Source organism: Neoarius graeffei, chromosome 15 (assembly GCF_027579695.1).
Source record: "Neoarius graeffei isolate fNeoGra1 chromosome 15, fNeoGra1.pri, whole genome shotgun sequence".
Classification (NCBI taxonomy): domain Eukaryota; kingdom Metazoa; phylum Chordata; class Actinopteri; order Siluriformes; family Ariidae; genus Neoarius; species Neoarius graeffei.
This window is the reverse complement of record NC_083583.1, coordinates 12,565,311-12,585,620: the sequence shown is the minus strand read 5'-3', so window position 1 is coordinate 12,585,620 and position 20,310 is coordinate 12,565,311. Positions and strand designations below refer to the sequence as shown.

The following is a 20,310-nucleotide window of genomic DNA, read 5'->3' as shown; positions in this document are numbered from 1 at the left end:
TCTTTTATATTATTAAGAAGACTAAACACCTCAGAAGATCTTGGCGCTATTATTATGAAACACCTCAGAAGATCTTACCATTGATTTTATGAGGACTAAACACTTTGGATGATTGTAGCTCTTAAATTGTTAGGACTAAACACAAAGGAAATGCTTGGAGCTGGTTATTACAACTAAACACCTCGGAAGATCTTGGTGCTGTTAATTATTACGACGACAAAACATCGCAGAGGATCTTGGCTCTTATTTGGACTAAACACTTGAAGATCTTGGCTCTATTATTATTATTATTATTATTATTATTATTATTATTATAATTAGGACCAAATACCTCTGAAGATTTTCTTAGTGTTGATATTATTAGGATTAAACACCTCAGGATCTTGGCACTTATATTATCAGGACACTTTGGATGAATTTAGGTATTAAATTATTCGGACTAAACAAAGGAAAAGCTTGGAGCTGATATGACGACTAAACACCTCAGAAGATCTTGGCGCTATTATTATTATTATTATTATTATTATGAAACACCTCAGAAGATCTTAGCATTGATTTTATTAGGACTAAACACTTTGGATGATTGTAGCTCTTAAATTATTAGGACTAAACACAAAGGAAATGCTTGGAGCTGGTTATTACAACTAAACACCTCGGAAGATCTTGGTGCTGTTAATATTATTACGACGACAAAACATCGCAGAGGATCTTGGCTCTTATTCGGACTAAACACTTGAGAAGATCTTGGCTCTATTATTATTATTATTATTATTATTATTATTAGGACCAAATACCTCTGAAGATTTTCTTAGTGTTGATATTATTAGGATTAAACACCTCAAGATCTTGGCACTTATATTATCAGGACACTTTGGATGAATTTAGCTATTAAATTATTCGGACTAAACACAAAGGAAAAGCTTGGAGCTGATATGACGACTAAACACCTCGGAAGATCTTGGCTTTCATATTATTATTATTATTATTATTATTATTATTATTGGGACTAAATATCTCTGAAGATTTTAGTGCTAATATTATTCAGACTAAACACAAAAGAAAAGCCTGGCGCTGATATTATTAGGACTAATCATCATCATCTCCGTGAATCTTGGCTCTTATTAGGACTAAACTCCTCAGAAGATCTTAGCGCTGATATCATCAGGATACTTTGGATGATTTTAGCTCTAGATTATTCGGATGAAGCACAAAGGAAAAGCTTGGAGCTGATATTATTACGACTAAACACCTCAGAAGATTTTGCCTCTTTTTATTATTAGAACTAAACCCCTCATAAGAGCTTAGCACTGATATATTATTAGGATGAAGATTAAGAGAAGTTGTACATTTTAAAAACATATTTTTAGTGATTTAAGGGTTGGAACTTTAATGTACCAAAGCCAGTCTTATTCACTGAAAATGAAAAGAATATACATAGTTTTGACAGATTTATGGAAATTGATTACTGTGTTTAGTTTAGTTTAGTTTTTTTTTCGTCAAGTGATAAAAGGATCGTTGAGGGCAGATTAAACAGTGGGATTTGTCCTGACGATGCTCTTTAATTGTACGGTTCTCCTGTGAACGTTTCATTACGTCCCACCTTTCGGAAAAATGTAATAAATCAGTACACAGACGCTTTTATTTCCTCCTGGGATTTCTGAGTGTTCACTGTGTGGATGTTGCGTTTTGCAGAATCATCGAGCCTTTGACGTCCCGCTGCTCCAAATTCCGCTTCAAACCCCTCGCCAACGAGATTCAGCAGGAGCGTCTGGTGGAAATCTGTGAGAAGGAGAATCTCAAATACAGCAAAGAGGTCAACATGAAAATCTGAAGTGTTTGGAATTCTTGTAAGAAAGCTTCATCTTCATGGAGACGTGACCGTGATGCTCGATGCTTGGTCTTGTGTGTGCAGGGGATTGATGCGCTGGTCCAAGTGTCAGAGGGAGATCTGCGGAAAGCTATCACGCTCCTGCAGAGCGCAGCCAGACTCGGTGGAAAGAGAGAGATCACGGAGAGCATCGTTGTAGAGATCGCGGGGGTGAGCTCGCGTGTAATTTCACATCTGCTGATTGATTGGCTGTGTGGAGATCTTTGAACTCATGATTGGATTTTGGTTTCAGGTGGTTCCATCAAATGTGATTGAAAATCTGCTTCAAACCTGCTACAAAGGCAACTTTGAGAAGTTAGAGATTGCTGTGAAGGTGAGTACAGGTGGGAGTTTTATTTGCTAAAAGGTAAATGTGGGAAAACCACGAGTTGGCATAGCGGTTAGCGTGTCCGTTTCTCGATCTGGAGGTCGCGAGTTCTACTCACGGTCGGGTCATACCAAAGACCATCATAAAAATGGTACCTACTGCCGGCTAGCAAGGTACGCTGCAATACAGATGCGAGTGGCGAGTCAAACTCTCGCGGTTACCAGAGGACACGCCCCCCCCACTGTAACCCTAGCTATGTAATATAGGCGAGAGGCCGAGGGCTACGGAAACGGAGATCAGCGCCGCCCTATGCGCTACATAGCGTGGGAAGGGATTTTGATTTTTGAAACGTGGGACAGCTCTGATGATCAGTATCGGGTCAATCCCAGCGAAAATGGTGGCTCAGACTTCAGGTCCTGGAACAAGTAGCAAAGACTGGAATTGTATTCGGAAAATAAATTTATTTTTGGAAGTGGAAATATTTACAAAGTAAAATTTGACTTTTTTTTTTTTTTTTCTTTTGGTAAACTTGATTGTAAGTATTATTTCTCCTTTTTTATATTTACAAACTAATATTTGCGTGGAAGAGTTTAATCGCGAATCGGTATTCGAAAAGAAAGTCTCGTGCTGCCTGTCATCGTCGGGAAATATCATCTGATTTAGCTTATTTCTACTGACGTTAAGAATTACTTACATACGTTTGAGCCACGTTATAGAACGTGTCATCATGACCCCAACAATTAAAACTTCATTTATTTATACAAACAGGACTACTATATTACTATTGAAGTAGATCATCTTTTTAATGCAATAGTTCTCCTGTACGGCCTTCCAGTTTACGCTGCTAGTGTTTCCGATCTTACCGTTGTCCAATGCTTTTTAAAAAGGTACCATAAGAGACGTTTTACATCAACTAGTTTTTACGTCTTTGAGCTTTTGGAGAAGCTTGACCGCCGCCTTTTTAAAGGAGAACTGAAGGCAAGTTTATCATCAAAATTCTATTTCTCATTTTATCAAATATAGGAATGCATTTTTTGAGAGCTATTTTGTCACTGCTATCGCAAGTTATGAGTGTTTGAAATACGCTGTGTAATACAGTGGTGCTTGAAAGTTTGTGAACCCTTTAGAATTTTCTATATTTCTGCATAAATATGGCCTTAAACATGATCAGATTTTCACACGAGTCCTAAAAGTAGATAAAGAGAACCCAGTTAAACAAATGAGACAAAAATATTATACTTGGTCATTTATTTATTGAGGAAAATGATCCAATATTACATATCTGTGAGTGGCAAAAGTATGCGAACCTTTGCTTTCAGTATCTGGTGTGACCCCCTTGTGCAGCAATAACTGCAACTAAACGTTTGCGGTAACTGTTGATCAGTCCTGCACACCGGCTTGGAGGAATTTTAGCCCGTTCCACCATACAGAACAGCTTCAACTCTGGGATGTTGGTGGGTTTCCTCACATGAACTGCTCGCTTCAGGTCCTTCCACAACATTTGGATTGGATTAAGGTCAGGACTTTGACTTGGCCATTCCAAAACATTAACTTTATTCTTCCTTGACCATTCTTTGGTAGAACGACTTGTGTGCTTAGGGTCGTTGTCTTGCTGCATGACCCACCTTCTCTTGAGATTCGGTTCATGGACAGATGTCCTGACATTTTCCTTTAGAATTCGCTGGTATAATTCAGAATTCATTGTTCCATCAATGATGGCAAGCCGTCCTGGCCCAGATGCAGCAAAACAGGCCCAAACCATGATACTACCACCACCATGTTTCACAGATGGGATAAGGTTCTTATGCTGGAATGCAGTGTTTTCCTTTCTCCAAACATAACACTTCTCATTTAAACCAAAAATTTCTATTTTGGTCTCATCCGTCCACAAAACATTTTTCCAATAGCCTTCTGGCTTGTCCGCGTGATCTTTAGCAAACTGCAGATGAGCAGCAATGTGAGAGAGGCCTTCAGTTGCTTAGAAGTTACCCTGGGGTCCTTTGTGACCTTGCTGACTATTATTTACTGGTTTACCTCTGTCCATCCGTATTTTTGCCCGTCTGAAACACCCTTTACCTCAGCAACCACAAATCATAGCCACTTGGTACCAAACTTCAGCTTGGGGTTCTGTACCGTTTTCAAGTCTGTCCTACATCGACTTCCTGTTTACCAACTGAATGTATTTACGAAACATAGTGTGGACTTTGATGCTATTTCAAGAAGTGAAATGCTGTTTCAAAATGACAGTTTACCAGGATGCTACAACCCTGATTCCAAAAAAGTTGGGACAAAGTACAAATTGTAAATAAAAACGGAATGCAATGATGTGGAAGTTTCAAAATTCCATATTTTATTCAGAATAGAACATAGATGACATATCAAATGTTTAAACTGAGAAAATGTGTCATTTAAAGAGAAAAATTAGGTGATTTTAAATTTCATGACAACAACACATCTCAAAGTTAGGACAAGGCGATGTTTACCACTGTGAGACATCCCCTTTTCTCTTTACAACAGTCTGTAAACGTCTGGGGACTGAGGAGACAAGTTGCTCAAGTTTAGGGATAGGAATGTTAACCCATTCTTGTCTAATGTAGGATTCTAGTTGCTCAACTGTCTTAGGTCTTTTTTGTTGTATCTTCCGTTTTATGATGCGCCAAATGTTTTCTATGGGTGAAAGATCTGGTCTGCAGGCTGGCCAGTTCAGTACCCGGACCCTTCTTCTACGCAGCCATGATGCTGTAATTGATGCAGTATGTGGTTTGGCATTGTCATGTTGGAAAATGCAAGGTCTTCCCTGAAAGAGACGTCGTCTGGATGGGAGCATATGTTGCTCTAGAACCTGGATATACCTTTCAGCATTGATGGTGTCTTTCCAGATGTGTAAGCTGCCCATGCCACACGCACTAATGCAACCCCATACCATCAGAGATGCAGGCTTCTGAACTGAGCGCTGATAACAACTTGGGTCGTCCTTCTCCTCTTTAGTCCGAATGACACGGCGTCCCTGATTTCCATAAAGAACTTCACATTTTGATTCGTCTGACCACAGAACAGTTTTCCACTTTGCCACAGTCCATTTTAAATGAGCCTTGGCCCAGAGAAGACGTCTGCGCTTCTGGATCATGTTTAGATACGGCTTCTTCTTTGAACTATAGAGTTTTAGCTGGCAACGGCGGATGGCACGGTGAATTGTGTTCACAGATAACGTTCTCTGGAAATATTCCTGAGCCCATTTTGTGATTTCCAATACAGAAGCATGCCTGTATGTGATGCAGTGCCTTCTAAGGGCCTGAAGATCACGGGCACCCAGTATGGTTTTCCGGCCTTGACCCTTACGCACAGAGATTCTTCCAGATTCTCTGAATCTTTTGATGATATTATGCACTGTAGATGATGATCTGTTCAAACTCTTTGCAATTTTACACTGTCGAACTCCTTTCTGATATTGCTCCACTATTTGTCGGTGCAGAATTAGGGGGATTGGTGATCCTCTTCCCATCTTTACTTCTGAGAGCCGCTGCCATTCCAAGATGCTCTTTTTATACCCAGTCATGTTAATGACCTATTGCCAATTGACCTAATGAGTTGCAGTTTGGTCCTCCAGCTGTTCCTTTTTTGTACCTTTAACTTTTCCAGCCTCTTATTGCCCCTGTCCCAACTTTTTTGAGATATGTTGCTGTCATGAAATTTCAAATGAGCCAATATTTGGCATGAAATTTCAAAATGTCTCACTTTCGACATTTGATATGTTGTCTATGTTCTATTGTGAATACAATATCAGTTTTTGAGATTTGTAAATTATTGCATTCTGTTTTTATTTACAATTTGTACTTTGTCCCAACTTTTTTGGAATCGGGGTCGTATTTGAAATCCCTGAGGAGAGACACTGCTCTTTACTTACTTGTTAAGGGGTTCATTATTTGTTGAAGTCAACATTCATAATAAGTGTCCTATTCCTTCGATTGCTTGCATTCTGATAAGCGGGAGGGAATACGTAAGTGAGCAGGAGCTCACAGTTCATCTTGTTTTAATCTATTTTTAGTTCTAACATCTAATATGTACTTTTATCCGATGAAATAAAGACATTTGAGATAGAAAGTCATACTTTATTCGAACTGTGGGACTCGTTGGCATCTTGTAAGAAAGCAATTAATAGACTTGGTTAAAGACCAGCCTAATTAATATTTATATCTTGAAGTGAGGCATGTACAGTCCTCCAGGCTAGAAACTAACCAGACCTATCATGTATTTAAGTAAGTATAGATATCATATAGCCCAATTTTCTATTTGTAAGCGCAACACTGAGAACGTGGAACCTACTGCACGTTGGTGCTTTCTTACATTTTCTCAGTGTCGTAACTTACCTTAATTAGTTATGAATGTTTTTGCCTCAATCGTTAATGGCTGCCTCATTTAAAGGGTTGTTTTACAATCAGGGTACAAAGTTTGTGTCACAGGGGTCCAAAATTCAAATTGATTCAGACTGGTTCTTGTACCAGTTTTTAAGTGAAGGACAAGTTAAAGAACAGATTTCAGGTAATTTTTTGACATATGTGTATGGTAGTTTTGTGTAATCTGCTATAAGATGGGAGAAACAAAAGAAGTGATTCTCGGAGAGGACATTTTTTTTTTTTTTTTGACAATTCAGAATCCACTACTTCCATAGCGCTTTTAAATATAAGGCTGTAAGCTTTGTGTTAGTTGTCTCTAATATTTATGTCCCAATATCTTGACCACATTTTAGGATGAAAATAATCATTTTAGATACCCTACCGTTCAAAAGTTTGGGGTCACCCAGACAATTTTGTTTTCTCCATGAAAAGTCACACTTTTATTTACCACCATAAGTTGTAAAATGAATAGAAAATATAGTCAAGACATTTTTCTGGCCATTTTGAGCATTTAATCGACCCCACAAATGTGATGCTCCAGAAACTCAATCTGCTCAAAGGAAGGTCAGTTTTATAGCTTCTCTAAAGAGCTCAACTGTTTTCAGCTGTGCTAACATGATTGTACAAGGGTTTTCTAATCATCCATTAGCCTTCTGAGGCAATGAGCAAACACATTGTACCATTAGAACACTGGAGTGAGAGTTGCTGGAAATGGGCCTCTATACACCTATGGAGATATTGCACCAAAAACCAGACATTTGCAGCTAGAATAGTCATTTACCACATTAGCAATGTATAGAGTGGATTTCTGATTAGTTTAAAGTGATCTTCATTGAAAAGAACAGTGCTTTTCTTACAAAAATAAGGACATTTCAACGTGACCCCAAACTTTTGAACGATAGCGTATGTTATTTTATATTGAAAAATGAGCTGTCTCGGAGAGGACTTTTTTTGACACAATTACATACTAATTTGATCAAAATAGTCTGAAAACTTACTGGCATTCAACATTAAAACTTAACTGTTTCCAATGATATGGAACCAAATATTTGTTTTATGGTATAAAGAATGATTTAAGTGCATCCCTTTTGGAGCTACCTGTGGTCAAAAAAGCACTTTTTCTAAATGCAGGGCTTTATATTAACTTTTTTGCTCACCGGCCACTGTGGCTAGTGGTTTTCCCGAGTCACTAGCCATTCAGCCTTTTCACGAGCCACAATTTTGTTGCCAGGAAATCGCAGTTTTTTCTTCACCATGATACGTTAAAGTTCGGAAGATCTAGATTTAATTATGAATGGCAGTGTATAATGTATCTCTACGGTAGCACTCAAGTATTCAGTGCTGTTAAGGTAGCTCCCTATATGAAAACATGCAGCCAATTCAGACAAAAATATAAACAGAGTATTCTGTTTATTGAACTCAAATTCAAGCCCCTTACAATATGAAAAATAACATTCAGTACAACTGAACTGATTCTAATATTAAAAGTCCAATTCAAAACATTTATCATTGAAAAACATTTGTTTTGATATGCAAGTATTATGTGGATTATTATGTATTATCTATTAATAGTGTGCGTGAGAACACGTGTAGAGAGACATTAAATGTCCTCATGACATTCATCATCAGATGAGTCTGAATGGTGCATGAAAAATGGTCTTCGTGACCTGAGGCTTCCAGCAGGCCGTAAGTTGATAGCTGGGGCGGGATCAACTTCTTTCCAATCGCGTGAACGTTTCTAAACAGCAGCTCCATCCTCTCCAGCTCAGCCGACTTCATGACAGCCAGGGACTGAAAGCAATGCTGTCCTGTAGTGAACCAGCTGGTTTTGATGTTATAGTACCGATGTGTGCATTTGACTTTTCGTGGTCCTTTATAGTTTCGAGTTTAAAACTACTGGTGCCTGTCTTTGCCAGACTTTCTACAGTCTTCGCATTACAGGATATTTTCGATTTTGCTATGAACTAGCCAATCTCGCCCGAACTTCCATTTGTCATTGAACTGTCTTATCTGCCTATTTGCGTCTTGTTCATCTCCATGGCCGTAGCCAGCTCTGAGGCTCCCGCGGTCCGGACCTCGGTCATTTTTAAGAGCCGAAAATACATTTGTACGCTAAATATTCAACCGGATAAAAAAATAAAGAACATTAAAAACATCTCCATAAAAAGTGCATTGTTAATTATGTTAAACGTTGATTCTGTCTTCTGTGTCTATTTCGTGCGCACGGCTCTGAGACCAAGAACACAAAAGCGAATGAGCGCGCGACTCGGCGGAGGAACGCAGTGCAGGAGACACCGGGTTTCCATGGGAACCATCAAGCTGTTAAAATTACATTTTCCAAGCAGCACAGTTGTAGCCTGCCTTGTTTGTGATTTTTTTAAAAAATAAATCATTCGATAAGCCAAAGCAATAGAGTGGAAAGTTTCAACTTATGTTTGCCTTTGTATCCTGATTTTTATTTTTGCCAGAATTTTACCTCGGTGATTTTAAAATGCTGCTTTGGCCCTGCTCATCTCTGCCCCTTTTTTCCTGAGCAGCAGGGTTTGAAACTCCAGCTACTGTATATGCCGCCACATAGTACGCTTGTCAGTCGTCAGCAACTTTGTTGCTTCGTTCATTAACCGCAGGTTACCGTATCATTGATTTTATCTGAGACATTAGCGAACGTTCTAAACAATTCTAACATGTCAGAATGTTTATGCAGGTGCTCATGGGAGTTGTAGGCATGTAATATTACATTGCAATGCGTTTATTATATCAGATGCCTTCAGAGAAAACTACAATTAAAATATATTGTCATACCACAGAATAAACCACCCGCCAAAGTGGCTAGTGGGACTAAAGTTATTACCCACCAAAGCCGAATTTTACCCGCGGGTGGGCGGGTGCTAATGTAAAGCCCTGGTGTGTATGTACAGTATGTATATACACAGTACTGTGCGAAAGACCTCGACACCCTATATTTTTTTCCATACAAACTTTGTTATACATTTCTATTTTATGACTTCTACATTGAGTCCGTACAAACATTTTAGAGTCCAAACGTTCATTTTTCCAGCACAAAATTAAATGTTAGAGGGGGAAAAAAAAGTTTGCATCGGAGCATCATATTCCATAAGAGAGCACTTTTCAGATTAAAAAAAACAAAACAAAATAATGAAGGCTGCTGGGTTTTGGTGCAAAATGAAGAAGCGAGTGTGACCGTCAAAGTGTCCAGAAGAACTGCGGCTGGTTCTGCAAGATCCTCAGAAAAACCTACAGCTCATTTCCGCATAAAACTGCACTCGTTGTACCTGAGACTATTTTTTTTTTCTTTCATTCTTTTTCAAGCAAAGGGTCGTCTCATACCAAATATTGACTTTGTTTCAATGTTGAAACATTTCATTTCATTATTTTTAATCTGTTTTTGGTCGACAGCATTTCTTTACACGTGCCTGAGACTTTTGCACAGGACTGTGTGTATGTCAAAAAGTACTCATCACTTCAATTACGAGTTAGATTTCTGTCAAGCTGTCAGCATGAGATTAAGCAAATTATATAGATGAAAGTCTTCCGGATTTACCCGGAAATTTGACAAAACTCTTGAAAATCTCCGGTTTCCCAAATAGAGAAATCTATTTTTAGGATTTTTCGCGTTCCTAGACGTGGCATAATACTTCGCATAGTCCTTGCGTGGGCGCGGTCCTTAAATAGCCCAAACACAGTTCATTGATTAAAGACAGGTGTTCTTTGTTAACGGCGCGTGTGCCGGAGCTCGTTAGGCGTGCACGAGCTAAGGCGCGCAGGACTGACACCGTTCTGCGCAAGCGCAACACAATCGCACTAGAAGGCATGTTCAAGCTGCCAGTGTAGCTGCAGTCTTTTCAGCTGCGAATTACAAGTATTTCCTCGTGTTAATAATTCGCCATGTCAAAACAAGCAAAACTTTCCTCCTCCTTTTGACGTAAAGAGAGGTAAGTGATTTATTATATTTTTTTCCATCAAAGTTGTATTTGGGCAATTCCATGTAAATGTCAACCTCACCATGCAAAAATAAAAGCAACATGCAATACATCAAAACCACTCCCAGAGATATCACCTAGGCCTGTACTAAATAAATAAATACATACATAAATAAATATTTTGATCACCTAATACGTCACTGTCAGTCTTTCTTTCTTATAATGTAAACCCCAAGCTAAAATCAACTTTGATCATGTACAATTCTATATTATTGCCACAAGCCACAGAAATGTATGCTAAAATCCACAAAACAGCAAAACAATAGCCATCCTAAATATTATTTAAGAACTTTGATAGTTTTAGCTGATATTTAGAGAGTTTTTCAAAGGGTTATGGTGGTTAAATTGCTGATTTTCTAAACATATGCCATGTCTATTTCAGACGCGTCACATCCATAACGGAATTTCGTCACATCCGTAACGCTGACTTTTCCTTCCGAAACTCTGCATGAAATACAAAATATTTTAAACAAAGATTTTTTTAATATTCACCTTGGACCCCTCTATCAAATGGATATCTCCATTTCAACATTAGGTTTACAATTTCACAGAGTTTGATAAAAATGTACAGTCACCCAAGAAAGTGATACTTTTTCTGTCACATCCATAACGCATCTTTTATTGGCATTTTCTGGCATGCCCTAGATGTACTATGGGAATTGTTCTTGTTCCATCACTTCTCCAGTATGGTACAGCCTTAAAATATGCAACACCTGTTTAAATACCGGGAGACAATAAAACATGCACTGGGTCATTTGTCGCCATTTTGAGTTCAAGTGTCACGTTCATAACGCTGGAATTGCTCATTTTGTGGTTTCGAAGCTAAGCTTTGGTGCCGTTTCTAGAACACAGCATCAGGAAAACGTGGAAGAAACAGCAATAATGGAAGAGCCGGTTTCTAAGCTGCCTAAAACTAGCAATGGGAATTATTTTTTGTTCCATAATGCACTCAGGCTGCCAGTCAGTGTGTGACGCACACACCCTGAAAAATCCTCGCTACACCCCGATTTACATGAGAAATTTGGTTTTCATTGGTGCATTTAAATTTAGACAATACGAACTAATGTAAACAATTGGCTTCAACCCGCATAAATCTGAATTGGAAATTTTTAGTTCACTTTAGCTTCTGCGAACGCACAACTCTTCTAAGTAAAAGATTGATAAACGAGGCTCAACGTCCCCAACATTGAAACCTGAAAGCTTTAGAAACTCTAACAGACCTTTACTTTTTAACAGGACTGTTTTGGGATTTTGCTGAGTTTACCTTCAACTGTCTGATTTTTTTTTTTTTTTAAAGTAATGAACTGTGTAGCAGGAAAATCACCGCGTTTTCTAAACGCACTCCTGAAAATTACTCATTAACGAGGGGAATTAAATTTGATATTTTTGACATGTTAATCATTAATGTACATGAAAGAAAAAGGCTTAAAAGTTATAACTTGTTTTAGCGAAAATAAGCACTAGAATGCAGGGTTTTGTGTGTTATGTTATTAAAATGTTTTCGGGGGATGTAGGCCCCCCCCCCCCCATCTTAGTTTGACTTTCAAAAGTTCAGGATTTTTTTTTTTCTTTGATCCACTTTCATCTCTAAAATTGATCACACACGTTAACTCCCCCCAAGAGTGCCAATAATTCTGAAGCTGACTGCTGATGTGTGGCGAAAAATGAAATATTCTCATCATCACCAGTGTAGTTGTTCAAGCAGGATCCAGTACGTATTGTGTCTGAACTTCAGTTTGTACTCATTTGCTTTAAAACGTCCGTATGTAAATAATTTAAGACACACAAATTCTGGACCACACCTCCAGCCTAAGTCCGATGCTCGTGTCGTTCAGCTTCAAGATGGATCTGTGACTGTTTTTAGCTCTGTGACGTCCTTTTGCCTATTTTTATAAACAACCGTGTTCTGCACAGCATCCGAAACTGCATACGCAAGTGTGTTTGAGATTACTCATCACTTGACATGTCTTAGGAAATCGAATGCATTTGGAATAAAGGGGAAGATTTAGTTTTACTTAGCCAAGCTTAACTTTCACCAATCTATGCTTTTAATGTCTGTCTTTTACTTCTGTTATGGACATAAAGGACTGAACAGATATATACCAACTGCAGTTTAGTCTTTAATAAGAGACTTTCCTTTATTAGCGTCGTGGTTTTCTGAATACAGACTCGGCTCCAGTACAGGACACGGATGACTCTCCGTTCATAATTCTACAAGCATGCAGACTAAATGAAGTTCAAACACTGACTCACTGTTCTGTTTCCTGTATTTACAGAACATGATTGATGAAGGTTACGCTGCTACACAGATCCTCAGCCAGGTCCATGATGTTGTTATTGAGGAGAAACTGGGTGATAAACAGAAGTCTGTCATCGCTGAAAAGATGGCTGTGAGTGGAAACATCAGTGCTTATATATTTATCAATCTGCCAAATTCTGCTTTTTTTTTTTTTTTTCAGACTCCACTCCATTTTATACCAGCATTCAGACTTTAGAGCCTCGGTATCTGTTTTGGGGACGTACAGGGCTTAATTTGAGCCGGAACATGACGGAACAAGATCCGTAACCTCCGTTGTCGGATCTGGCAGCTATTTTCATTTCGTTCGGTGTTCCGGCAGCTATTTAAATGAATCAGATCACTTCTGTGACCATCACAAAGGGAAAAAAATCAAACAATAAATTAAATAAGTAAATAAAAATTTGTTTAGTGTTCGGTTTTGATTTTGATATCGGTTGTTGATTTCTCTCCTATGACATCCACAAAATCTGCGAAAGGGGAAGGGGCGGGACATGGGGTGTATACTTCCGCTCAATAGAACACCGGGTTTTTTGTAGCCGTTAGCTTGCGCTGTGGAAAAAATGCGAAAAAACCAAGAAAGCTTACTAAAATTTTTAAAATGAATTCTCCAACTTGTTTTGTAAAGCCTTTATTTCTTAACTATTATTTGAATTGATTGCACTTATGTTTGCTGGCACTGCTTTTAATGAGCAGGAGAAAAACAGGGAGGGCTCGGAAAATGACCGCAGGTCGGACTCGAACCCTGGTTCCCGGATTTATGGTATGGCGCCTTACCCACCTGAGCCACGAAGTCCCACTGGCACTGCTTTTAAATAAAAATGAGTAATTTAACTCATGTCTTGTGTGATCTGATCTCCAATGGTGAAATAAACCGGTTGTGATATGAGTACAGTCTGTTATTTTAGAAGATAAATTTAATATATAATTCAATATATAGCCTAATAAAAATAATATTTTATAACATATCACGACATATTACTGTCTGTAACTGTTCGTCACTAAAGCGTTTTCTAAGATCATAATGTCTGATATTATTATTATTATTTTTACACACACAATAAGCGTGTGTGCGTAAAGTTATAGTAAACCACCCCCCGCCTTTTTTTTTTTTTTGAGTCGCCAGACCCACCCACGTCCTGCGTTCCGGGACCTCCCACTTCACAAATTAAGCACTGGGGACGTAGCATAGAAGACTAGATTCGGCTGACTTCTGATAAAATCACTGACTACTAATTATGTAACAATTCTTGATTCGATTCAGTTCGCGATATTTGGTTCAGGATTTACGTTGTGACAGGCATTTAGCAGACGCTTCTATCCAGAGTGACATACAACACGCCCAGAGGAGCAGTTGGGGGTTAGGTGCCTTGTTCAAGGGCACTTCAGGGAACCAAACCAGCAACCTTTGGACCCCAAAGCCTCTTCTCTAACCATTAGGCCATGGCTTCTCCCAATTTGATTTTCCTATTCTTTATCAATGTAAATATTTTTGTTTCATTATCTTAAAGAACTACTGAAGGCAAATTTATCAAAATTCTCATTTTATTAAATAAATATCGGAATGCATTTTTGATCGCTGTTTTGTCGCTGCTAGAGCAAGTTGAGTGTTTGAAATGCGCTCTGTAATACATCAGTCTGTATGTCAAAGCGATGGCCGTAAACGAGATTCGTTGAAACCTGTGCGAGACATCGTAGGACGGAAGTAAAACGTACAGCGGAAATCAAAGTGACCGACGTCTCTGCCAACGTCGTCAAAAGACGCACGCGCCCTCTTTCGAATGCTGACGTAATCAAGCCAGAAGTTTTGTTTGGTTTGATGGCGATCAGGAAAGTTTGAAAAAAGTAGGCAGTAATCGTCATTTAAACTCGTTTTTGTGCGATATTTCGTTTGGAAAACAGTTTTCAAAATGGCGGCACTGACATCTGGCTGACACTTCATGTTTCGTAGTCTCGCACAAGTCTCGTGAAGATCGCGCGGATAAGCGACGCCTGCCGTGGACCAAACAAATTCCAAATAGGGTCATTCCATATCAAATGAAACAAAATTTAACGTTCACGTATCCTGAGCTCAACTGCCAAGCTTTAAAGCTGAAATATTACTATTAGCAGAGATAAACTCTTGGTTTGGGCTCAGGGGGTCAATTATAAGAAATCGAACATATTTCTAGAGCCATTTGGAAGGCTCTGTATGCTCACTTATAGACTACCGTATTTTCTGGACTATAAGCCGCTACTTTTTTCCTAGGTTTTGAACCATGCGGCTTATACAAAGGTGCGGCTATTCTGTGGATTTTTCTTCCACCGCTAGGGGCGCTCTAACCGGAAGTAGAATCAAAAATAAGATAGACGAAAAATCAATGCAAAGAAGAATTAGCAGATCTTTAGCAGATAGAACACGCACGACAAATTTACTAACTGGTAATTATTTTCAAATCCAGTGAAGATGATTAAAGTGACTTGTGGTTTCAAACACAGGAGAAATGAAGGTAAATAAATACCGGTTATTTTCTCTTGGTTCTGTTCCGTTTTAATCAGCAAAGTTGCTGCCGTGTTAAAAGGCACTGTTCGGAAAGAATCTGTTCAGGTACATACATGTACATTTACAGTACAAAATCGTTCTGTACATGCAGTAAATATCTAATTTTTCACCATAGATATCTGCGGCTTATAGCCCGGTGCGGCTTGTATATCTTTTTTAAAATTTTTTTTTAAAATAGAGCAGATGCGGCTTATGTACAGGTGCGCTCTATAGTCCAGAAAATACGGTATTCAGGTGAGCTATTTTTTAAAAATCCTCCCCAGCCTTATAGTACATACACTTCTGAAATACAGGTAGTCATAAACCGATCTGGTCGTAAGTCGGCCTGTGTTAAATGAACGCAAGTATATTGTGATGTGTAATGATATTGTAATCATCTTAGTCTTATTTTATCAACATTTTATTTCATTACCTTGGCTCATTATTTGGCTTAAGTCAAACACTGCATACTACACCGCGTACAGTACAATTTGTTTAATATGTGCAAAACAAAAAATACGAAATACAGGTGTGAAAAATAGAAAACATTTTAGTTTGAAAAATACAAATGTAAAACATAGCAAAATACAAAATTTAGTGACCGCTGGCATCACTGGTGCTTGGCTGTGGGTCGTCTACGTCATCATCAGCTGTTGCAGCGCTCGGGCTGGCGGGAGCATTTGCTCGTTTCATAAACCAGGAGCTGGGGCGGAAACTGTTGTACGCGGTGAGAGGCGCTGCCGGGAGCTGGGGCGGAAACTGTCGTATGCTCAGCTAGCTCAGCTGGGAAACACTTGCCAGTCATAACCAGACGGTCGTAAAGTCGATCGGTCGCAGGTCGCATAGGTCGTAAGTCGACGACTACCTGTATATTGTTTGAACTTTGTCACCACCTTCCAACTATTTAGGTCAGAAATAAAAAATAAAAAATAAATCTCATGACGTGAATTCACGAGTGTTTTTGACTAGTTTGAAAGAGCTGTCTTCTTGAAAACTAAGCAAGTCTCAGTAATCAAAGCAAAATTGGGCAAAATATTTTGCCAGTGCTTTCCAAAAACATTAAGGGTGCAATCCTGTTTTGTTTTTTGTTTTTTTAAAGCAAAATTGATGAGCGTGAGGCTCTGGTTGAATTGACATGGAATGACCCAATAGGCCAATAAGTATCATATTTAATTCCAATTAGTTGCCCATACGAGTCACGATATAAGGTTACTAAAACCGAAACCATAATTGAATAACACGTTAATTAAGAAATATAGTAAGTTTAAAAATGACTTCAATTCCCCTTTAATAACAAACAATTTACCCACATTTGTAAAATAAAATATAATGGCCTATTAATGAAAATTCATGAAGAAAAGGACAGTCATTAACATTTATGAACGTCTACTACCTCCCTTTATTTCTTTAGCTTTCAGCAGTCAAGCTCTGATTTCATGTTCAACCTATTTGTACAAATCGCACAACAGCGCTTTCCCATTTTAGATCTTTTGTCGCAACATTAGAGCTGTGTTACTTCCACCAATGGTGAAGTCATGTACGTTCCCATTATTGTGCCCTCTGCTGTCTAAACAACACAATTAGAGCTAAGAAAAACTAAGATCACGCAGCCTGATAATCATCGCAAATTTCTATCATAATTTATCATTACACGATATTGCTACATTTCTACTGACTACACCTTTAAGCGCTTTTAAAAAAAGGCTTTTCATAAATCCAGGCTACACTGGCATGCTGTATTGAGACTAACGAATATCTGGGTCATTGGAAAGCTGAACGAGTGTTTTGCCTTCTTTAGGTTGTTGATAAGTGCTTGGCTGATGGAGCTGATGAATACTTGCAGCTGCTGAACCTCTGCTCCGTGATCATGCAGCAGGCCACACAGAGCACCTGAACTCACCCCAGACCTTCAATACGTTCTCTCTCTCTCACAAATTTGATTCATTTTGTACATTTAAATTGTAATAAAAAGGCTCTCTTACTTTCTTTGCTTGTTTTGTCTCTGGTAAATAAGTTAGATGCATCAGGAGCTTACTTGTGATAGAAAAGTAGTTCTCTAGTCTAAAAGGCACATTTCGGGGTAAATAGGGGTCATTTTGGGGTACGCTTGTGGGAGAGTTGGTTACTGCGGCCGAATTTTGTGCTTGGCCATGTGAACTGCATTTTGCGACTGTAAGATTTATCTGTATTTGAGCCAAGGTAATGAAGGGCAGATTTGATTTCAGGGTTGTTTTTTTGAAGCATGCTCTGAAAGGTTGCTACATTTGCTATACGTTTTGCATCGGGGTTGAAATTTAATTTCATTTCATTATGCCAGTGAGACATTGTTTTATTCTATCCACATTGACTGGATATGAGCAATTGCACGTTCTGATTGGCTACTCAAAACTACGATATCAGCTCATATACTACGAGTAGAGAAAAACAAAATGGTGGTGCATGTTACTGAACCAACAGAGGACGAAATAAAAACTCTACTCAAAAACAAAACCCTAAAAATGATGAAACCGACAGCGAAAATAAGTGTCTCCCCCCCAGTATCTCCTGTTGCACACTCCAGCCCAGTCGGTGGCGGTAATGCACCTTTAAAGTGCATATTCTGGACCAATTTCGTTTTTTTTTTATGAAAGTATGTCCCTTTACGCACTCATCCAAAAGGGTAATTTTGCACAAGGCCATCTGTCTACAGCAGAAAAAAATAAAACAACAAAACGCATCTGGAAAAATCCCAAGGGAGTCTGGAGCCAGATTCATGACATCACCTGCGGAAGCGCCAGCAGGCTGCGCGAGCTTTGCACGGTTTCAGTGCACAGCCTGTGTAGACCAAGCGCTCCCATTTCTCTCTCATTGTTCGGTCTTTTGGGAAACGATGAGTACTAATCCCATCAAGATTGGCGTTGCTACACCCTCCTATGATACATCTGTTAACCATTTTAATAATTACGCGATAACGTTGAAGAAATTTGCAGAAAACCACCAGGTCGTTTTCTCATAAACAAACCAGCGCTGACGTAGGATTCAGAAGGAGGCGTCCCGCACGCGACGTCACGAAAATCAATGTTTGCCGGGAAATTCAAACGCCAAGTTTTTTCAGAGGCGGCCCAATTCGCCTCAAATGGCTTGATTAACTGAATTTTTCTGGTATTGTGCAAGGTAAAAAAAAAAATTGCAGAGAATGCAGAATGTTACAGATATTTAACCAAAGTTTAATATAAAATAGGAGAATTACATTGATCTTGCTTCTGAATTTACCCATGATATGCACTTTAAGTTGCTTTGCCAACTACCAAAAAAAAAAAAGGCAACAAGTAAGAATGTCTCCTTTCGTATTTTTCAAGAATGATTGCATTTTTCACAATTTGCTACGGCCATTTCGCTGGTTTGTTTACATCCTAGGCAAAAATTATTCTCTATAAAGTTTTGATTTACTGAATTTGAGGAAGAAAAAAAAAATTCCCAAAATCCAGTGAATGTAATAAACAAGTTATTCCACTCAATCTCGTTGTACCTGGCTTGGAGCCGACTCAGCGCTACACTCCTTGTCGGCCATCAGCTCATGTATGACTCGATTTCATGGAATAACTTATTAAATATTAACTCTTTACCCCTTAAAGTAGTTGCTACAACCACCCTTGTATATGTACACTACCGTTAAAGTTTGGGGTCACCCAGCCAATTTTGTGTTTTCCATGAAAAGTCACACTTTTATTTACCACCATAAGTTGTAAAATGAATAGAAAATATAGTCGAGACATTTTTCTGGCCAGTTTGAGCATTTAATCGACCCCACAAATGTGATGCTCCAGAAACTCAATCTGCTCAAAGGAAGGTCAGTTTTATAGCTTCTCTAAAGAGCTCAACTGTTTTCAGCTGTGCTAACATGATTGTACAAGGGTTTTCTAATCATCCATTAGCCTTCTGAGGCAATGAGCAAACACATTGTACCATTAGAACACTGGAGTGAGAGTTGCTGGAAATGGGCCTCTATACACCTATGGAGATATTGCACCAAAAACCAGACATTTGCAGCTAGAATAGTCATTTACCACATTAGCAATGTATAGAGTGGATTTCTGATTAGTTTAAAGTCATCTTCATTGAAAAGAACAGTGCTTTTCTTTCAAAAATAAGGACATTTCAAAGTGACCCCAAACTTTAACGGTAGTGTATATACTGTTCACCCTTGGAACATATTTACAAAAAAAAAAAAGTCTAAAGACAAGGCGTTATATGTCATCATTAAGGGGTAAAGAGTTCATGGCATTTAGCAGATGCTCTTCTACAGAGCAATGTACAACATGCACATCAGCCTGGGGAGAAGTTCAGGGTTAGGTGCCCTGCTCAAGATCGCTTCAACCATTCCTGCTGGTCCAGGGAATCAAACTAGCGACCTTTCAGTCCCAAAGCTGCTTCCCCAGGATTTGATATTAACAATACATAAATTAAAAAAAAAAGTCTCCTACGCTGCTACAAGTTTACTCCTTCACTTCACTCAGCCTGGTTCGATTTTCTAAACTAGCAATGACTTAAAACTCCTGCTGTGAGCTTTTACACTTTTCATTAAACTCCCAACGCCTTCCCCAACACTCTACCGGTCACCCACAGGTTTGCATACCTGCTCTGCTTTGTTTATATCCATCGACTCCTGCGCTGCGTTCACATCAGGAAGTGAATGTGGATGAATCTCTCTGTGCCCCTCCTGTTACTTTACTTTACGATCGTTAGCTCTCTCTCTCTCCTCGTCCTTGCTGGACACGTCCTACTCTCATACGCTTCGTGACCTGTTCTAAAGTGTAAATATACACAAAATCAAAGCAACAATCACAGTTAAACAGTGTGGAAGAAATTCTTCCTCATTCCACAGACACGAAGATACAAGTACTGTCTCAATTACTTCACAAAC

General features: G+C 38.8%; 1 protein-coding gene across 1 annotated transcript in view; it reads left to right on the top strand.

Annotated features, from left to right (window-relative positions):
• Window positions 1-17,393, top strand: part of rfc4 (replication factor C (activator 1) 4) — a 38,985-nt gene extending 21,592 nt beyond the window's left edge. Inside the window, exons 7-11 of the mRNA XM_060940872.1 lie at window positions 1,693-1,813; window positions 1,913-2,038; window positions 2,121-2,201; window positions 12,867-12,980; window positions 17,206-17,393. Of these exons, the coding sequence (XP_060796855.1) occupies window positions 1,693-1,813; window positions 1,913-2,038; window positions 2,121-2,201; window positions 12,867-12,980; window positions 17,206-17,301 (538 nt within the window). The 3' untranslated portion in view covers window positions 17,302-17,393. The remainder of the gene's footprint in view (window positions 1-1,692; window positions 1,814-1,912; window positions 2,039-2,120; window positions 2,202-12,866; window positions 12,981-17,205) is intronic.
• The last annotated feature ends 2,917 nt before the right edge of the window (window positions 17,394-20,310 follow it).